Genomic DNA, 17694 nt, shown 5'->3' with positions numbered 1-17694 from the left:
ACTTAGTCGCTTAAGAGCAAGAAATAGTATAAATGGTTGCTACTAAACAACCGATTTCTGTGGAAGCTGTGCCAAGATGCGAGGTGGAATCACTTGAAGTTCCATAAGAGAAGGCAAAGGAGAAGATAAAAGTAATTAAATGTATAACTGTATAATGAAGTGATGTTTTCTTTGTAACACAACAAATATGATCCCTTAAAGGGATCCTTATAGCCTTAGATATCCCCAAGCAACCTTCATGTTAATTTAGTCAAATATTACGCTGATATTTGGTTAGTTGCAATTCAATTATAATAACAACGTCTTCATACGTTGTCTAAACGAGAAGAAGTTAAGTCTAATATTTGGTTATTTTATTGGCTTACTGTTCCGTGGCGGTGTTTTGCTGAGCAGCACCAGAAATGACTTGGGCTGTTGTCGATGGCCCACCGTAAATGATCGTTTTTACAATGTCGTCCAAGGCTATATTACTGGCTTCGGTTCCCACAGAACTAACATTGACCGGTAGCTGAGTTTGTGATGGTTGCGCTAATCCAATGTTCGCCTAAAACAAAAATAAACATGAGCGCAGAGTTTTTGGCTATGATTCGAAATCTAATGGATTCACTAATAGACTGTGGAATTAACAGGACAGGTAAAAATATGGTTATCTAAATTGGGTACGATATGATCAGGTTTTGGCTCTTTGACCGTTATTTTCACGACATTTTTCTAACTGTAAAATCCTTTTTTTTTGGTATAATAGATCAGATTTAAGGGAAACTATTTTTGACAAGCAATCTCGAAGCAATCAGTCAGTTGAGGTCAGCAGCAAAAAGTCTGCCTGGCCTTACAGTACGAAACCATCTTGGATCAAAATGGATAGGCTTTAACTACCGTTTCGGTAGCAGATGAATTCTTCGATAAATGAAACAGGTACCCATAACGCTGACCCATTATAGATGCCTCTTTCATTGAATTTCCGCCAATTAAATCACGTGCCCCTAAGGCAGTGTTATATGAACTTGAACATATATCATCCCATGGAACAGCAATAAGCCAAGCGCAATAAAAATTTCATCATCAAGTTGCTAAAAGCAGGCGGAAGTAAATGTCATACAGGAAAATCACGTCTCGCAATATTCGCTTATTGTCAATTTATTAAGCAGTTAAACAAGTTCAGTCATTTCACTTGGTTTCAGAAAAAGGTTCATAGAAAAGTGTTTTTTTCAGGAAGCACGAAATCTACCAAAGTGTCTATGTGTCGACATGTTTGAAATCTGGTTACAACATACGAAAAAATGACTGTTATTTTTTATCCTAATATGGTCGCTAAAATTAAGTCACTTTACAGCTCATCGCATCCCTTGTGAATTTTAGGAGAGACTAGCTACAAGCCGAAGAATATTGATTTAGATGAGGCTAGCTATAGCTTGGAACATTGTCTACAAATACGTACTACACCTGCGGCATTCTCCACGCGGACCCAAAGCGCTGCCGTAAGTAAACGGCTTAGAAGTTACAACAGGGGGGGGGGGGGGGCTAAACACAGTCGTGGAAATTCAGCTCAAGATCAATAAAGCCAACCGCGCCATTTATAAATGAATGTCAGCAGTTGGATTTCCACTGGCATGAGAAAAAGCAAAGCTATCTTACTTATCGAAAAGTCGCAAGTACGCTCATTATTCTGCTTTCCGCTGGCAGCAAGAGTAAAATAGTAAATTACGCTGAATACATTTGAAAACTTCTGGGACACAGCATGTGAGGACGGCCATCGTAAAGATCTGCAAGGGTATCCGAGGTATCCATACCCCGAAACGGGCTAAACAAGGTCGCTTCATAATACCGACTGCAGAATCTATAACTCTCCTTAGTCCAGCGGTTTGGTGAAGCAATTCGATGGTTACATGTGCGAATTAGAGACTCTTTCGAAAAAGGCAAGGAACCCTAACGTTATGTGTCATAGAGTCTTATAGAACGGTCAGTATAGAAGCATGCTGGGTTTTGCCCGCAACCCTAGCATAAAATTTAAACACAGAGGTTTTAAGTCGTCACTCTATAGATTCGAAAGGTTTTGGCCCTGACATGCATGCATTACGACAAAGGACGATTTTGCTACATTCAACTAGGCTGCCGCTATGGCCTGGAGTATGAAAGAACTATAGTGAGGACGAAAGCACTTGAAAAATGGGGGCGCAAGGACGCCTTGCAAGTGAAAGGTCTCCAATTTCTACACAGGCACGAACTAAAAGAGGTCGTTGACCCTACTTGAAACTAAATAACAGACAAGCGCGGCGACTACAGTCGAGGTCCTAGAAGAGAAGAAACGTCTCATTCGACTTTGATAAACATGGTTAAATACTGCTTTATCGAGGTCGAGGACATAATGTTCATAGGAAAATTCTTTTCTAGGCAAAATGTGCCCCTCGGTAGAAAGGGAACTGGACAGGTGACCGCGATCAATTGATTCGCAGGGCACCTACAACCTGCTCTACGAACTTGCGGTACTACTAACTGAAAATCAAGACAAGCAGTGAATTACGTTTAATAATGCTGCGATGCGCTAGTTAGTAGGTGTCTCGACAGAACCTAGTACAATCGCCGAAATAGAGTCCGCCTGGAAAGTAATAAGTCCTTCCCGTCTAATAATGTGCACAAAACATTAATTCTGTCGCCTTACAGAAAAGAAATTCGAATTTGGGTATAAACAAACTTTCATTCCCCAGTAAATACTTTAATAAAGAGAAAAACGGCGAAAATAGCGATGATCTCTGCTCTTGATCGGTTTTTCCAAATTGTTTATGCTAAACAGGTCCCTGAAGCAATGCTTGAAGGATGGCACAGTGGCCTGTAATAGGAGGTACCGACGAATTTCAGTTATGGAAAAAGTTGTTATCAAAAAGGCAGGTAGCAGAGGACTTGCTAACCGAACTCATTTATCTATATAATAGGTTAACACATCATTACTCCGTCATCTAATGATTGCAATTTAAGCTATAGCTTCAAGCTAATTGGATCTTGGTGCAGCATGGCAGTGCATTCAGTACAGGAGTCCAAACATGAAGTAAATGTACCCTGGTAGCCTACAAAAACACTATAAACAAATTACTTTCTTTCTTGAGGTTACCTTTGATACTATATAGAAATTTAAGCAGGCTAAATCGCATTGCATCAAATTAGTGTCTTCCAGTGATATCTTCTCGAATTGCAAGCTGTAAATGACGCACGAGGAAGCTAGCGTTAAAAACTACTGCTAAAAATCGCTCGCTGCGATATTTCGGCAACGCTTCTTTATTACTCAAGGTTGATGTCCATAGAAATTGCGACGCTGCTCTTAATATATTCCTAAAACACTAGCATCTATTGAACCGGAAACGCCTATTCGTCAGGACTTAGTTGGTCGTCAAGGTGTGGTGATTTAATCCTTCTTAGATTTTACAAACCTCGACGATTTCTTTCACCATCAAGTTGTCCTCAAATTGCTTTCGCCAACAACAATCGTCCCTTGACATGGACTTCAATATTGCTGAACACATTACGCAAATATATCAGTAAAGCAACCTTCAGGCGTTCAGGGTCTATGGTTCACGAATTTCATCACTTTGTACTCCCACTTTTCATGTCGCAGCATATGCAACCTTTATTCCAAGGAAAAAAGATCGCGTAAGGACAACGTGACCCCTTTTGACGCAACTAAAACAATTTCGAAACCGCAAGGTAATGAAAACAGAGAGAATTGCCTCATTTGCATTGATGCGTGAATAAACTGATCCAATTTGCCCTTTTTAATTAGTCTGCTAAAGACAAGATTAATATGACGTGCGACACTGTTATGTACGTTGAAATGCGTCATATGCGGCTATACTCACGGATTCTGGGGTACACAATTGTAGCGCATGCTTGCTAGTTAGAATTTAGCTATTGTTGTTATCAAAGAAGGAACATAAAACGCGTGTGCATAGGCCATAAGTAAATCTTTCGCGGAAATAAAGCATGATCTAATTAACCTAGGTCGAAGGTGTTTTCAATATGATAAGTTGGCGTAGCCTGGATAGTTGACTCACATTTCTAAGTTCTTTGCCATGGTAGCCATGAACATGTGAGTACTGTTTGCGGAAGTTTTAATGTTGGTAACTGTTTACTCTGAGATATTGTTACTATGTCGTTCTTTAGATCTATTGGATAGAAGCCCAAGAATTTAGCAAGACCAGCCTAAAGTAATACTTCACGGTTTATCTACAAAATTAACAAGAAAAATTATATATAGGAGCCCATCCTTAAAACTAAGCGCTCAAATTTCATTCCCCAGTCCACTTCCGCTCAGGTAAATTTTTCAGACTCAGATGATTGATGCCACTGGATCCTCCAAATTGGATAAAAAGCTCATCGCGGAATGTTTGCCGCGCAGACCATTGAATCGAACTCAAAGCATTGCGTATTGGATTGTCACGAAAAACAAAATAAAGCTTTAACGTTTCAAAACAGCATTCACTGCTGCTGCTGGAAAAAAATGAATAATTTATAGAATATCTTTGAATATGGAGTTTATCATCTACAAACATTTACATCTAGCTGTAGGTGCCCAATTAGTTTTGTTGTATCATCAACAACTATTGTTGCTTACCTCGTGGTCTTCATCAGCACTATCACCGGTTTCAATATCACTCAGCTGGCCGTCATGATGATTTTGAGGGCCTTGAACGCCACCACGACCTACATGCGGGTTGACAGGATTTAATTGCGCTCCGGAGTTTCCAACACTGACTGCCCCAACAATGTGTGGATGATGTGAAACTCCCACTTGAGGAGAATGCGTTTGTGAAGCGTTACCGCTACTGTCAACGGTGATATTGACTGTGTACGACTGACCCTCGTTTCCTTGAAGCAACTGGATTTGATTCTCATCTCTGTAAAAATTTTGCAGTATAGCCTACATTACATATCAACCTTCGTAGGATTCTTACACTGAATATTTGTAGCACGAGAATGGTATATGTAAAAGAAGACAGGCAACGGTCAGCTTAAATCCTTAAATTCTAGCGTGTGCCAGAGCTACACAACGCTCAAAATGAGCTTATAACAAACGGTACGCGCAGATATGCGGAATTTATATTGGAAAATTCCTGTAGTCACTTAGCAATTCCCTAAATTTGAATTTATCAATAAGGGCAAAGATGAGAAAAAGAAAAATAATATTATACAAAGCTAAAAAATAATGGCAAAAATAAAGTTCAAATGTTCCCTAATATGTTAATACAGAGCACTGCTGATTTAAAAACAGAACAGATGATTACTTTTTCTTTGCTATACCTGTGCCCGTACTCGATTGGGGAGGCGTGATGTTGTTGTTGATGATGTTGATTTTGAGAGCTCTGGTGACTGTCAACATCGATCTCGATCATAATATCGCCCTGCTCATCATTCTGTTTGAGCCCGTATCTTTTTCGAAACCCCGTTAACCAACCCTGTGACGCAACGAACGATTTGACGTCGTGCATTTCAGCAAGCCGCTTTGCCGAACGCCGCACATCATCGTCCCATACGCGGCCCCCTGATCTGAGCGAGACAAACATAAAGCAAGGAAAATTACAACCATATGTGTTACCAAACTATACTAGAAGTTCATTGTTAGCAGAACAAGTGGTATAAGAGTGCACGCACATATAAACATCACAAATAATAGAGAAAACGAGATAAATTTTTTATAAGTTACATTTGGCTCAAAGAGACGCCCAAAACAGTTTAATATCACATTTTCGTTTTTCGCGTGATATTTATTCGGTTATGTGTATTCTGCTCTAGATTGGGACAATATAGCATGCGAGACACGTTAATCTCATAATTCAGTACTTTTGACCTCATTTATTCAATGTATTTTTAACGACACGTCGTTTTGCCACCCTTTTTTAACGAATAGTAGTAGCAAAAAAAAAGGTCGAGTGGATTTGGACCTTAATCTTGTCTTCGGCGGAAGATGTATAATTAGGTTGAGTAACGGGTATGTTCACTGTAACCGTCAAAGAAGTGAACAAATCTTAGTCAAAATAGTGTCCTGCGGCTACTACGAACCTCGCCCATCTTTATGGCAGCCAACTTGGAAGCGATCTGTTCGTCGAATTATTTGCTTTCGTGGCTACGTAGCATTGACCAGAACACGTGATAATAAGGTAAAATGATCTCCAGATTGTACGCCGCCTGGGGCAAAGTTTTCCACTGAAAATCTATTAGCGTTCCCTGGGTCATCAAAGCAGTGTCCGTTCTGGCGTTGTCATGCAGCACCATCACCTTGCGTTGCCCTTTACCAGTCAAAAGCATTTTTCTGTCAATTTCGTGGTTCAGACGAATAAGTCGAGATCCGTAACAGTCTTTTATAGTTTTTCCTAAAATTTTAGTACCTCATAGTGTAACACTCCCTTCTCGTTCAACTATGTGCATAGGAGCCACCTTCGACAATATTTAGTTTGGCGTCCAACTGGAGGGATCTAAACCTTCTGGTTTGCATTTGGGGGTGTCGTAAAATATCAGTTTTTCATCGCCGGTAATGATTTTTTATACAAATAATTTTTATCCTCTCGTGCCAGCACCGAAAAGCATATTATCAGATGGATTTTTTCCATAATTTGCACTGACTTCATGGCGGTCTACTTTCCGGCTTTTTCGATCTTCTCTAGTGCATGCAAATCATGTGCAATAGCCACCTGTGTTACTCCTAGCTTGCAGAGAGCCCTCTGGTCGGCTACGCTGCGTTCTGCTTAGAGGTTACCTGCGTTTTGTCTTTGTTTTCCTTTCATGGCGGTCGGGAACGTAGTTTGTTATTCAAATCTGTTCGCCGGTTCTGAAGCGATAAAACCATAACTGACCGGTCGTACCGCTCGCTTACTGCATAACGGTCTTCGGCTTTGCAAACGATTCTTTTTGACTCGGTAGCACTTTTTTCAGCACGAAAATAGTCAAGAAAACAAGGTCAAATTTGCCTCCTTTCGAGATCGGTGATTGAACGCACCAAATCATAATTTTTAATGATAACAGCTTAATGAAAATAATCAGACACACGCTCGATAGTTAAAAAACTAATCTTGGGAAGTTCCAACTAAGTACGTCGCCATCTGTCGGCTCCAACTGCAACTTTCAACTCAACCTATTACTAGAAGGACCAAAAGCTGTTGGTATATAAAATTATAAATAAGAAAAACTGTAAGCTCAAAAACGTATCCATTGTTGTATCGAATCGGAAGTTATGACGAAAAATAAATCTTGTTGTCGGTCACACTATAGATGGATGTAACTAAATCAGTGGGATAATCACGCAAGATAAATATACAGCTGCAATAATCTGTGATGTTTGTTCGGTGGTTTACCGCAGGTGTTATGCTCTAGCTCGTCGACTTCAGCCGAAACAGAAGTTCAAAAGCTACTTTATAAAAAAATTGTCTAAATCTCATCACATCAAAATCGATTTTCGACACTTCATAGATTTTAATACCCCAGACTTCGACAATAGCGGTATAGACAAGCTGTCGTCCAAATGGCAAAAGATTTTACACAATAGTAATAATAATAATAAAATAACTATGCCAGTGAAAAAAAATTTGAAAAGTTGGAGCTCATTATCTAAATGCCTTAAAATATTAGGTACGGAAGCGAGCTCCTGACAAAATAACCGATCTAAGAAAGATACACTCCCTATATCATTTCATAGTGAAAACAAATAGAAAATAAGGCAATATAATTACCTAACGACGTCGACGATCCACTCATAGACGAGCTTCTCAAGATTGGAAAACTTGCCATCCCGAAATGTTTTGTCTGCATCACCTTTCACTCGTCTCTCCACCTCAAACCATTTTTCCTTCTGAATTAGAATATCGCTTACGCGACGACGACAAATTTCCTTGTTCCACAATTTTGTGAAGTGCTCAGCAATCTGTCGCTGGTTGCAGTCCGGATGCTGTGCTTTGTACCTGCAATATTATAAGTAATAATATTGTTCAAACGAACAAAGCTCTCGTAATCTTAAGCTAGTTCGTTTTGAAAAGCTGGAAAACGGCAGTCCTTGTCACAGACGGACTAAAGTCAGGTAGCGGGTACCTCAAAAAAATGAGGAAAGTACAACTTTCAAAACGTTTTTAACTAGGATAAAATTTGGAAGTGGGATGTACACCTTTTCCCAGCTTCCCAAACGCATGGCCTTGATGTTTTAACTTTTCTTTTTTTACCAAACGTTTTGAGCCAAGAAAAAGGTTTTAGTCACCGGAGACAGCACAGCCAAAATACATATTCTGAAGCGGGAGAAAAGCGTTTGCTTACTAAGCGACAAGTTGAATTTCATAGGCGCTCAATATAGAATCGAATGATATCCTGACATTAGCTATGATGCATACATCAGCATATAAACATAAAACCTATGTTTTTCGTTGCCGTAATACTTTACCTAGTGTGTTACAGATTAAAAAGGAAAACGATGAAACTTTTCGATATTTAATAAGGGTAACCATAAGGGTAATCCGGCACAGGTGGTCATTGTACTAATGTGTAACAAGGGCATATTCAAAAGTAATTAACCTAAAACGTCGTGTTCCCACCTAAAATAGCAGAGGACACATATTGAGTAAAAAGAGCGTACAACATGAACTGCAAACAAGTTGTGAGTTAAAAGGGAAGCCTACGGTGTGTTTTCGTAGAATATAACAAAACTATCGACTAATAACATTAGATACATCTCTGGTATACGAAGAGTTCAGTCTCTGCATAATCCATAATAATCCGTAAACGGGCTATAATTACACAAAATCACAGGTAATAATTAATATAATCAAACGATAAATGAATATCATATTATTGATTCTTACAGACGTAACGTTTTTGTCACGTGATGGTAAAGTGGTAACTACTATACTTAAGGACACATAAGGTAAGCATAAAATCTATGGGATAAGAACTGGGAATCCCATTATTCTAAATCAGAAAAAGTCAGAGTTTATTAATAGCTTAATGAAATAATGGCTTAGGTAAAGAAATTGTAAGTAACAATAACGGCCTAAGGCTTGCTAAAGCTTATGGAACGAAAGATGGATGTACCACAAGTGCGCTGGAAAACATTTCCATTAGGCACGTAAATGTGGAAAATTGAAAGAGACGGCTGAAAGCTGCAATTTCGTTCGAAAAAAGGCTTTCGAATTTTCATAATGGAATGTCGAGACGCGATTTTTATATGAATAACAAACTTCAGGCACTTCTTTAAATTCCGCGCACTTACCCGGTGTGTTGCTTCTTCTTGTATTTATTTGTAAGACACTTATGTTTTTCCTTGCTAACGTGTCAGCAATTTTTTCGCCATTTTTGATAATTTCTTATAGAACAAACCTTGTTTTACACTATTAAGACCTATTATATTATGATTATAAATGAATGCTAAAATGCACAGAATAAGTCAGTCCCTTGTGTTGTAGTCTCATCATTAAGGCGCTTTAAAAGAGTCGGATTTCGTCCTCATTGTCTGCTCACAGCTTACAAGGCTCTATTTAAGCCAACTTTATTGTACTATACTTTAATTTGTGGCAGAGCTCACGCCAAAATTGTAATGAGCTAATGATGCTTTACTAGGCAGGAAAAAAAATGATCAGAGTCAAGTCGGTAACCTATATGGAAAGTTGTTCCCAAGCAGATTCGTCAATTAGTTTATTTCAGTTATCGTAGAAAGTTAGGCTATGACATGAGTAAGAGTTGTTTCTTCAGTTAAAAAAAATAGTGCTGCACTTTCATTCTAGAGACAATTGGTTCCTCATGTTTCGCCGTCACTCTCTGCAACCTTCCTTAGTCTCTCAGCCAAGTCATTTATACGCCCTCGTCAAAAATTTTCAAATCTGGCGTTGAAAAGCCAAGTTTTAAGACGTTCTTCACTATCAAATGTACGGTTACTAATTTAGTTTGACTGTGAAAAGCTGGTCAGTTATACGCAGGTGTAGGGTCTGTAGAATGTGGTGGATGCAAAAGCTTTCACTCAAGATCTTGGAAAGTGGATTCGACAATCTTTGCCATTTGCGGCCTGGCACTGTTAGGAAGGAAGACAATTTGGCCTTGTACATCCGGTTCTTTCTAATGCATGACCTTGTTCACTCAACGTAATTGAGCTATATATAAAATCTTGTTGACGGTCTTGTTCTGCTCAAACATTTCACAGTGCATAAAACCCTCCCGGTCCCACCTTGTAAGCCACGGCATTTTCTACATGAAAATATGACCCAAGTTGAGACTGAGGTATATCTACCAAAAGCGCTATTATTTCCCCTACTATATATCAACGTAAATACAACACTCCTCTTAACAAGCAACAATTCTAAGTAAAAATTTGCTAGCGTCGCTGTGTACTGCTTAGTGCTGAGCGACATGGCAAGGGCCAAAGAAAAACTATATTTCTTTGTGCGCATCAGCCAATGTTTGAAACGCCCTGTCCCGAATTTATGATAGAATTTCATACATTAAAGATACCCGATAATTTGCTGGTCCTCGCAGCTTTAACGAACTGTTTGCCATTTGAAGCCCTTTTCGAGCTTGAATAGCCAAATGAAGCTGTGTACACTCTCGAGGCCTAAGATTCTGCCTTCAAACTTAGCAAAACCTTTCAGGCAGTTTTCTCAGTTATAAATTCCTCACTGTAAACCGCACGAATATCCCACGTTATTTCAGCGGTTTCTGATCTCGGCAAAGAACAAAATGTAGTAGATATCAAAACCGCACTTTTTTTTCATCTGGTGCTTTCACCTTCAGAATGTAAACTCGACGTGAAATAGCATTCAATACATACAGATTTTATAGGCGAGAGGGAATGGTATATAAAGTAAAAAAAAAGCGGCGGAGAGAAAAATGGAAGGAGAGCATTAAAATACAGGCATAGCCTATAAACCCGATGTTTATAAGATAAGCTTTATTGACCTTTTTGGAAAACTAATTGCAATGATGGTCACATTAACTTAATAGTAATCGAAGTATACAATCGTCGTATATATATGATAATAGTGAATTTTGTACGTAGCAGGTATTTTCCGCATTTAACTCCGATTTAATGTATGATGCAAATATGAGAGAAAGAGGCAGAGAAAGCAGTTCACGGATGCAGTTGTTTGAAATGGCTTATCCTGCAATTCAGATAAGTCCTAATATGATCGGATTTGAGATTGTCGACATGTGTATGTATATATAAGTCTGAAGGGCTTTATATAATGGGATTGTGCGTAATTCTCTGGGTTCTACGTAGTTCACGTAATTTATGGCCAACATTATAGAAATACGAAATCCGCAGTCAACCCGAAAATCTAAAACAAACATTTACTTGTCGATCTGCTATTAAGTACAATGATTCAGTTATTCATCCATAACATGGTCGCTAAAACGGCCTTTTTTTAATGAAGTGTTAATGAAATAATGTTTCCTTTAATGAAGAAATGTTAGGTCATCCATTAGTTATCGATGGTCACGGTAAACGTCCAGCGGTTGACTTTTTATCGATTTGCTTGGTTGCTGAGAATGGTAAAACTGGCCAATCTCTGCAACAAAGTACAACAAATAACCAATCGCAATTGATTCTTCAAAAATATTCAGAACTCCAAAAATTTCATGATTTATTTGCGAGACATTATCAAACGGAAGATAAAACACAAGAAGAAAATGGGAAAAGTGGGATCGAGGAACTGCAATACTTGAATTAATTTCGAATGCTATAGTCTACAAAACTTCTGTTTTTTTTTTTCTTTTTTAATTAAAAGAGGATCTTGCTTAATTTTCGTCTGCAATTATATTAACTACTAATCCAGGAGTATGGTCGCTGCCTACCTGCAGATGGCAGTCTTCTCACGCACGCTAAGCGTAAGAAGGGGCTTCTTAGAATGGGGTTTTCTAGCTATTCGATTGTCTTCAACACCGTCCTGTGAATCTAAGTCATAATCGGTACTACCGTCATCATGCGGGGCTTGCAACAGCACGTGCTGTGTTCCGTCTTCTCCCACGAGCGCACAGTCCTCCAGTACCTGAACTACCTGAAGACCCGCGGGAGCACCATGCGAGGTAACGTGTCCGCCCTGAGCCACGTGAGTCACTTGATTTATGTGTCCACCGCTGGCTGCCGCCACCGTAACAACCTCTGCACTTTCTATAGACTGTGACATATCTCATAGGTATAGTTGAAAAATAAATATTTTGTTCCTGAAAAATCTTAAAAATTGAAGTTAAATGCTTATAATTCATGATTACTCGATGTTTTGTATTATTTTAGCCTATGTGCGATGGTGAACCGCACCTAAAAGCATGCACTGCAGTGCAACTCCTGTTATAATCCTATAATTTCTGCTACAGTGGTACAAAAAAATTATAATAAATAAGGATTACCTACAAGATTAAAGAGGAGGTAAGTATTACTTTATAAAGTTTGCGGAAATTGATTTTCATCAATTAGAATTGGAGATTTGGATTTGAAACACAAAGTACGCTTAGGATGTTTGCGTGAAGCGGATAACGATAAATTGAAGGGACAATTGCCTTAAAATTTAGCCCAGTTAACCCTAGAACTTTTTGTACATATATGAGCAAGTGTCCCCACCATCCTGAATCGTCTGCATACACTCGAAAAGGCTTTAAAGGCAGGAAGGTGGGCCTTACATGAATTTACCAAAATCACCATTATTACAGCGTCGAAGGTATACACAAAATTGCCCTCACGGCAGGAAAATAAATAATCTCTATTTTAAGCCGATCTTTAATATAAAAAAATAACCATTACATTTTATACCGTTGAAATTAAGTCAAATTCCAAACAACCCTCCACATTAACACTTAGGATATTTGTTCGAGTCTAACGGAAACGCTTGTTTGAAGTTTTTTTTAAAAAAAGTGAAATCACGAATGCAGGCGGCACTTTAACTCAACACGACAAACGAACTAACCAATTGATAATATATGAATTTTAAGGAGTCAAAGGACTGCGAAAATTAATTTTGTTGCTTAACAATATTTGACTTTGCAGCTTTAACGACTTCGCAAATTCTGACAGACCATGGACGATGACCTTTTCGAGCCCGGCTTATAAGCCTACACTTTTCTCCATAGAGTTACACTTCCTCAGACCTTTGCGAGATTGCATGGAAGACAAGAGATCCAAAATAACAAACAGAAATGATGAATAAAATGTATGAATGTGTTAGCTCCTTTGCTTGACAAGGGATCCGTTCTTGTTTAAATAATAAAGAAGAAAGATAAAAGTTCACAGCATTTAAAGCGAGCTGAAACACAAAACTACATATTAAAATTATACGTAACGTAAATTATACCTAACGTACCGAAAGACAATAGAAACTGTATTTAATTTCCTGGATAACAGTTTGTATATATTTATCATTATTTGTCTTAAGGATATCAGAAACGTAAATTTTAAAACTACTTACTTTACGATAGCTGCAGCGTTGCTAAGTGTTACGCCACTTCGCTGGGCAGTTACCGCTTCCTTAAATTTTTGATATCAAAGGTCTCAAGAATGTTTAGCAGTAGAGTAAGAATGGACACTGGATAAATTTTTACTTAATGAGAAAAGAAGCTGGCCCAAATTTAGTCGTGCACACCAACTGTCTGTGAGACAAATGTTTCTCTATCGGAATACAAACTGTTTTTAACTATAGAAAACAACGCGTAAGCATTTCTTGCGCGTAAGTTGGGTAGATTAGGGTTATTATGCCCAGAAGGTTTAAATAAACAGACATCACGTGGAAAAATGTGATACTGGGACCGGATTGCTACCGGATTCGCGACAAGCCTAGAAAATATTCTGGAGACACTAGTCTGAGACTTCGCTACCACTCGTGATAGAAACACACCTAAATCTATAATTTATCGAATATTTCAATGACACTTGTTTTAATGTAAATCGGCGCATTAAAAAACTAGGTTCCATTTGAGGGTGTCGTTCTGTCTGCTGAATGTTAAAAATACATTTTAGACTCTAATGCCTTTCATACGTTTTCGGCAATAGCTTGGGATTAAACTTTTTTTTAAATTTCAAACCCATAGTTTGAAAATAGAATTCTGTCTAAATAAAATAGTTTGAATTTAACGTTGTAGTAACGCCACTTTTCAAAATTTCATCGATCTGCCAAGCGCAACAATATTGCACCTAGTGCCAGCTACCAGTCGAGAAAATCGCAAGGTAGCACTGTTTGGTGGATTGCAAATAATTTGCCGAGCTTTATTGATGATTAAAACGCCCATTTTAATAAAACATTTTTAATTATTGCAAATAAATAATATACTCAAGTATGAAATTCCTTGAATTTCACTGTAGAACATAATGCTAAATATTTTAATACCCAACCGCTGTGTGTTACAAGACAACTCCATATTCCTAAATCTTGTTGTACTCCTAGATTGTACGTAATGAAAAGTGTTTGTATTAATATATATATTCTGCTGGTCATTAAATTCCAGGAACTTATTTATACACTAAACTACTAAAACTAACTTGACTTTTTTTTGCGATCTGTCGGGTAACCGTGGAAATTTCCTGAAAACTTACATTAACTTATAAGATCTACTTATAAGATTTTGGGTAAAAATTTTACTTTTTGCAAGGCAGGAAAATGGCAGTTTGTACCGACACCGCTAATAATTAACAAAATACACTGCTGTGAAAATTGGAAAACAGCTTATTTAAAATGAGGAAAGCGAGAAGAATGCTGCAACGCACTGGAATCATTACACAACATTGCACTAGGTGAGCGAGCCGCCCGCGTCGAGAGCATATCCTTGCTTTGGCTTTGTAAAATTTATACATGCCTCTATTGTTTAATGCTTAGTTGTCCTGTTCAAAATAAATGCGCCACAGTTTCCTCAATTTCCAGACTTAAACTTCAGCTTTGCACTCGTTTTTCCGGGTTTTCCCCTAGGGTCTCAAATCATTACATTTCATTGCTTTTAAAATAGAGTATGTCGCAGCTTTTTTAAATACATCTTCCGTTTTCTCATATCAGTCCATAGCCGTGTAGATATCTAGTGCAATCTTAGTTTAGCTTTGCATCTATCACTACACACTACGTTACTACAAAATCTTAGCAGAACTATTAAGCTACACTATACGAAACTGTAATGTATTTTCTGTCTGCTTTATCGTTCAACGACGTCTGTTACTACTTTTTATGAGCTAAAGTATATAAAATTTCCTGAGAACTTTCGAATCGTGTTATCGCAGTATTGCATTACCTACTTTGTAGTGTCATGCATTTGGAAGCACGCAAAAATATATATAATATTTATATGAGCAAAAATATGACTTGAATCATTTTTAATTTTCTAGGCTCAGACCTTAAAGAAATGTCTCTGGATGGCATCTTGATATTGATGTCACGTGAATCCTCGTGTACACCCATTTTCTTCACAATGTGACATTCACTAAACCTCTGCAACATTTACTTTTACAAGATGTAAACGTACTTTTCTCAGAGCGTAATGCTAAATCTTATGTCTCTGTGGTGTGAAGTTTGACTAATTAGTGACGATTTGAGTTTAATAAAATTTTAGCACTGAACGCCGTTTAACTTGAGGAGAATTGGCATTGGCTTTTCTTTTTGGTAGTAGAATATATTATATTCATAAGTTTTACCCTGGTATATATATATATATATATATATATATATATATATATATATATATGCATTGCGCAATATGTGTAAAAGGAATAATAAATACAAAGTATAAAAAATTATAAATATATAATCATATCTAATAGTAATACATCTGCTACGCATGAAAGTAGGATAAACATATTCGTATTAAAAAAATATTGGGTTGGAGGTGTGCTTTTATTTAGAACGCCAAAAGGAGACACGAAAATATGCTCTGGCGGTAAGTCGCCGTCCGGGCGTGTTGAGTCGCTAAAACGGCCTGACTCAAAGCTACTAACCGCCCTCTTCTGGTCAGCTACGGCCAAAATGGCTATCCGGCTCGTCGAACCCCCTTCATCATAACTCGCCACAAACAGATTAGTAAAACCTAATAAACTACTATAGCAATTATTTAGCGTTTAAACGGTGAGGAGAACATTGAAAAATAATTATGCATGTGTTTCTGGCAGATAATCCTAGTTACTCACCCTGATTTTTACTAAAAGTTGCTCTTGTACGCGGGGACACGAATCGAAGAAATCGAGTACTTTTGGCTCAACTACTGTTGCGCGGCAGAATTGAAATAAATTATCTAAAATGAAAAGAAGTAGACAATTGTTCTCTTTTAATTCATAATATCAACTTCCTCGTTTCTAAATCTCACTGTTACGCGTCCGCCAAATCTAAGATTATAAAATGCAAGAAATATATGACTTACTATTATAGAGAATTTTCTAGCCATTAGTAACACTTTGGCCGCCAGGTGGCACTTTCGATGAAACAAAAACAAACATGGCTATCGCCAAGCGGCGGATAGGGCGTGTTGATTGTTATGGATTGACAATAGTGAAGTATCCGCCTGCGAAAATCCGCAACAACTATATCCGCTCGATTGGTTCACATGGTAAGTAAATACAAATCGCTATCCGCACCCATATCGAAAACATGGAGAGCGCTGATATACAGAAAATCTTATATTATTAGCAGAGGTTTTGTGATTTTCAGAGAGAAATGGTAACTGCTGTAGGGTATGAGTACGTGGAGTACCCAAAGTTAGTTGTCACTATTAACAAACATTATTGCTATAATTGTGGTCATTTGGTATCACTGAACGAGGCTCAGCATGTGTGCCACGATTGGCTTTCATAAAAACGTTTAGATTCAATGTAAATTTATTAATCGTAAAGCTAGTCGCTATCATCCTATGCTGTATTATTATTACAAGTTAGAAGAACATTCAACAATAAATTAGCTGCGGCTGAGCGTGTAACGCTTTCACTTAGCAAGTTTGCATAATATGTGGTTTCTTGTACTGTATTATTGTGAATGCTTGAAAATGGTGATGCACTAAGTTGACGTCTTCTGTAATAATTTCTCGTGGGCTTTATATGTTTACATAGACAGTTACCCAGTAATAGTATATTTTGAAAAAATCATAACGATCAAAACATGACAGATATTGCTTATAATCCGCAGGGTTTAGCTCTTTTTACTTAAACCCTGCGTCTAAGATCGCTCTCCATAGTTCCACTGATACAGTTTTTTTGGTGTGTGCTTTAAAAGATAAAAAATACTAACTAAGTGAACCTGTAAAAAAGTTGAAGTTTTATAAGACGTTACGGAATTTTTTGAACACCCAATATATTGTACTAACGTAATCCAGAAATTTGTAATAATAAATACTGCCAGTTGGAAAGTAGCCCTCATAGAAAAATTTGTGGAACAACTATGTAAAACTCAAACCTGATCATTATGAATTTGAAGAAGTTGCTCTACTTGAACCTGAAGGACACACAGATTTCAAGCAGGTCATATATAAAAAAACAGTATAGATAGCCACCACGCTGCGTGACTGAACACATCGCACTATTTAAGTTGCCTACAGTCCTTTCAAAGCTCTTACAAATAAAAAGGTGTAATAAAAAGAGAGTGTGCGAGAAAGCACACTGAATAATAAAAGTGTACCTTAACATTAAGCAAAATGTTCTATTTAGTCGATTATAAGTATAGATATCAGTGTTATTTTTCTTATTGAAAATAAAGTTAATAAAAATTCAATATCTATAAATTTTAAAAG

General features: G+C 37.7%; 2 protein-coding genes across 10 annotated transcripts in view; one reads left to right on the top strand and one right to left on the bottom strand.

Annotated features, from left to right (window-relative positions):
- The window catches only part of LOC111273600 (uncharacterized), a 22575-nt gene extending 6183 nt beyond the window's left edge, over positions 1 to 16392 (bottom strand). For 2 of the 7 annotated variants that reach the window (XM_022855318.1, XM_022855325.2), the window contains exons 1-7: positions 16336 to 16392; positions 16106 to 16209; positions 11809 to 12186; positions 7713 to 7940; positions 5290 to 5535; positions 4604 to 4886; positions 366 to 544 (exon numbers count right to left, since the gene is read on the bottom strand). In XM_022855318.1, the coding sequence (XP_022711053.1) occupies positions 366 to 544; positions 4604 to 4886; positions 5290 to 5535; positions 7713 to 7940; positions 11809 to 12140 (1268 nt within the window). In that variant the 5' untranslated portion in view covers positions 12141 to 12186; positions 16106 to 16209; positions 16336 to 16392. Of the gene's footprint in view, positions 1 to 365; positions 545 to 4603; positions 4887 to 5289; positions 5536 to 7712; positions 7941 to 11808; positions 13096 to 13412; positions 15264 to 15318; positions 15482 to 16105; positions 16210 to 16335 lie in introns of those variants that run through there. The other 5 variants (XM_022855323.1, XM_022855321.1, XM_022855322.2 and 2 more) reach the window with 5 other exon arrangements.
- A 19-nt stretch (positions 16393 to 16411) lies between these two features.
- LOC111273595 (transposable element Hobo transposase) overlaps positions 16412 to 17694 on the top strand; it is a 38944-nt gene continuing 37661 nt past the window's right edge. For all 3 annotated transcript variants that reach the window (XM_022855316.2, XM_022855315.2, XM_022855314.2), the window contains exon 1: positions 16412 to 16521. The gene's annotated coding sequence lies outside the window, so the exon portion shown is untranslated. The remainder of the gene's footprint in view (positions 16522 to 17694) is intronic.

The sequence above is a fragment of the Varroa jacobsoni genome, unplaced genomic scaffold, assembly GCF_002532875.2.
Source record: "Varroa jacobsoni isolate VJ856 unplaced genomic scaffold, vjacob_1.0 scaffold_201, whole genome shotgun sequence".
NCBI lineage: Eukaryota > Metazoa > Arthropoda > Arachnida > Mesostigmata > Varroidae > Varroa > Varroa jacobsoni.
This window is presented reverse-complemented; position numbering and strand designations above follow the sequence as displayed.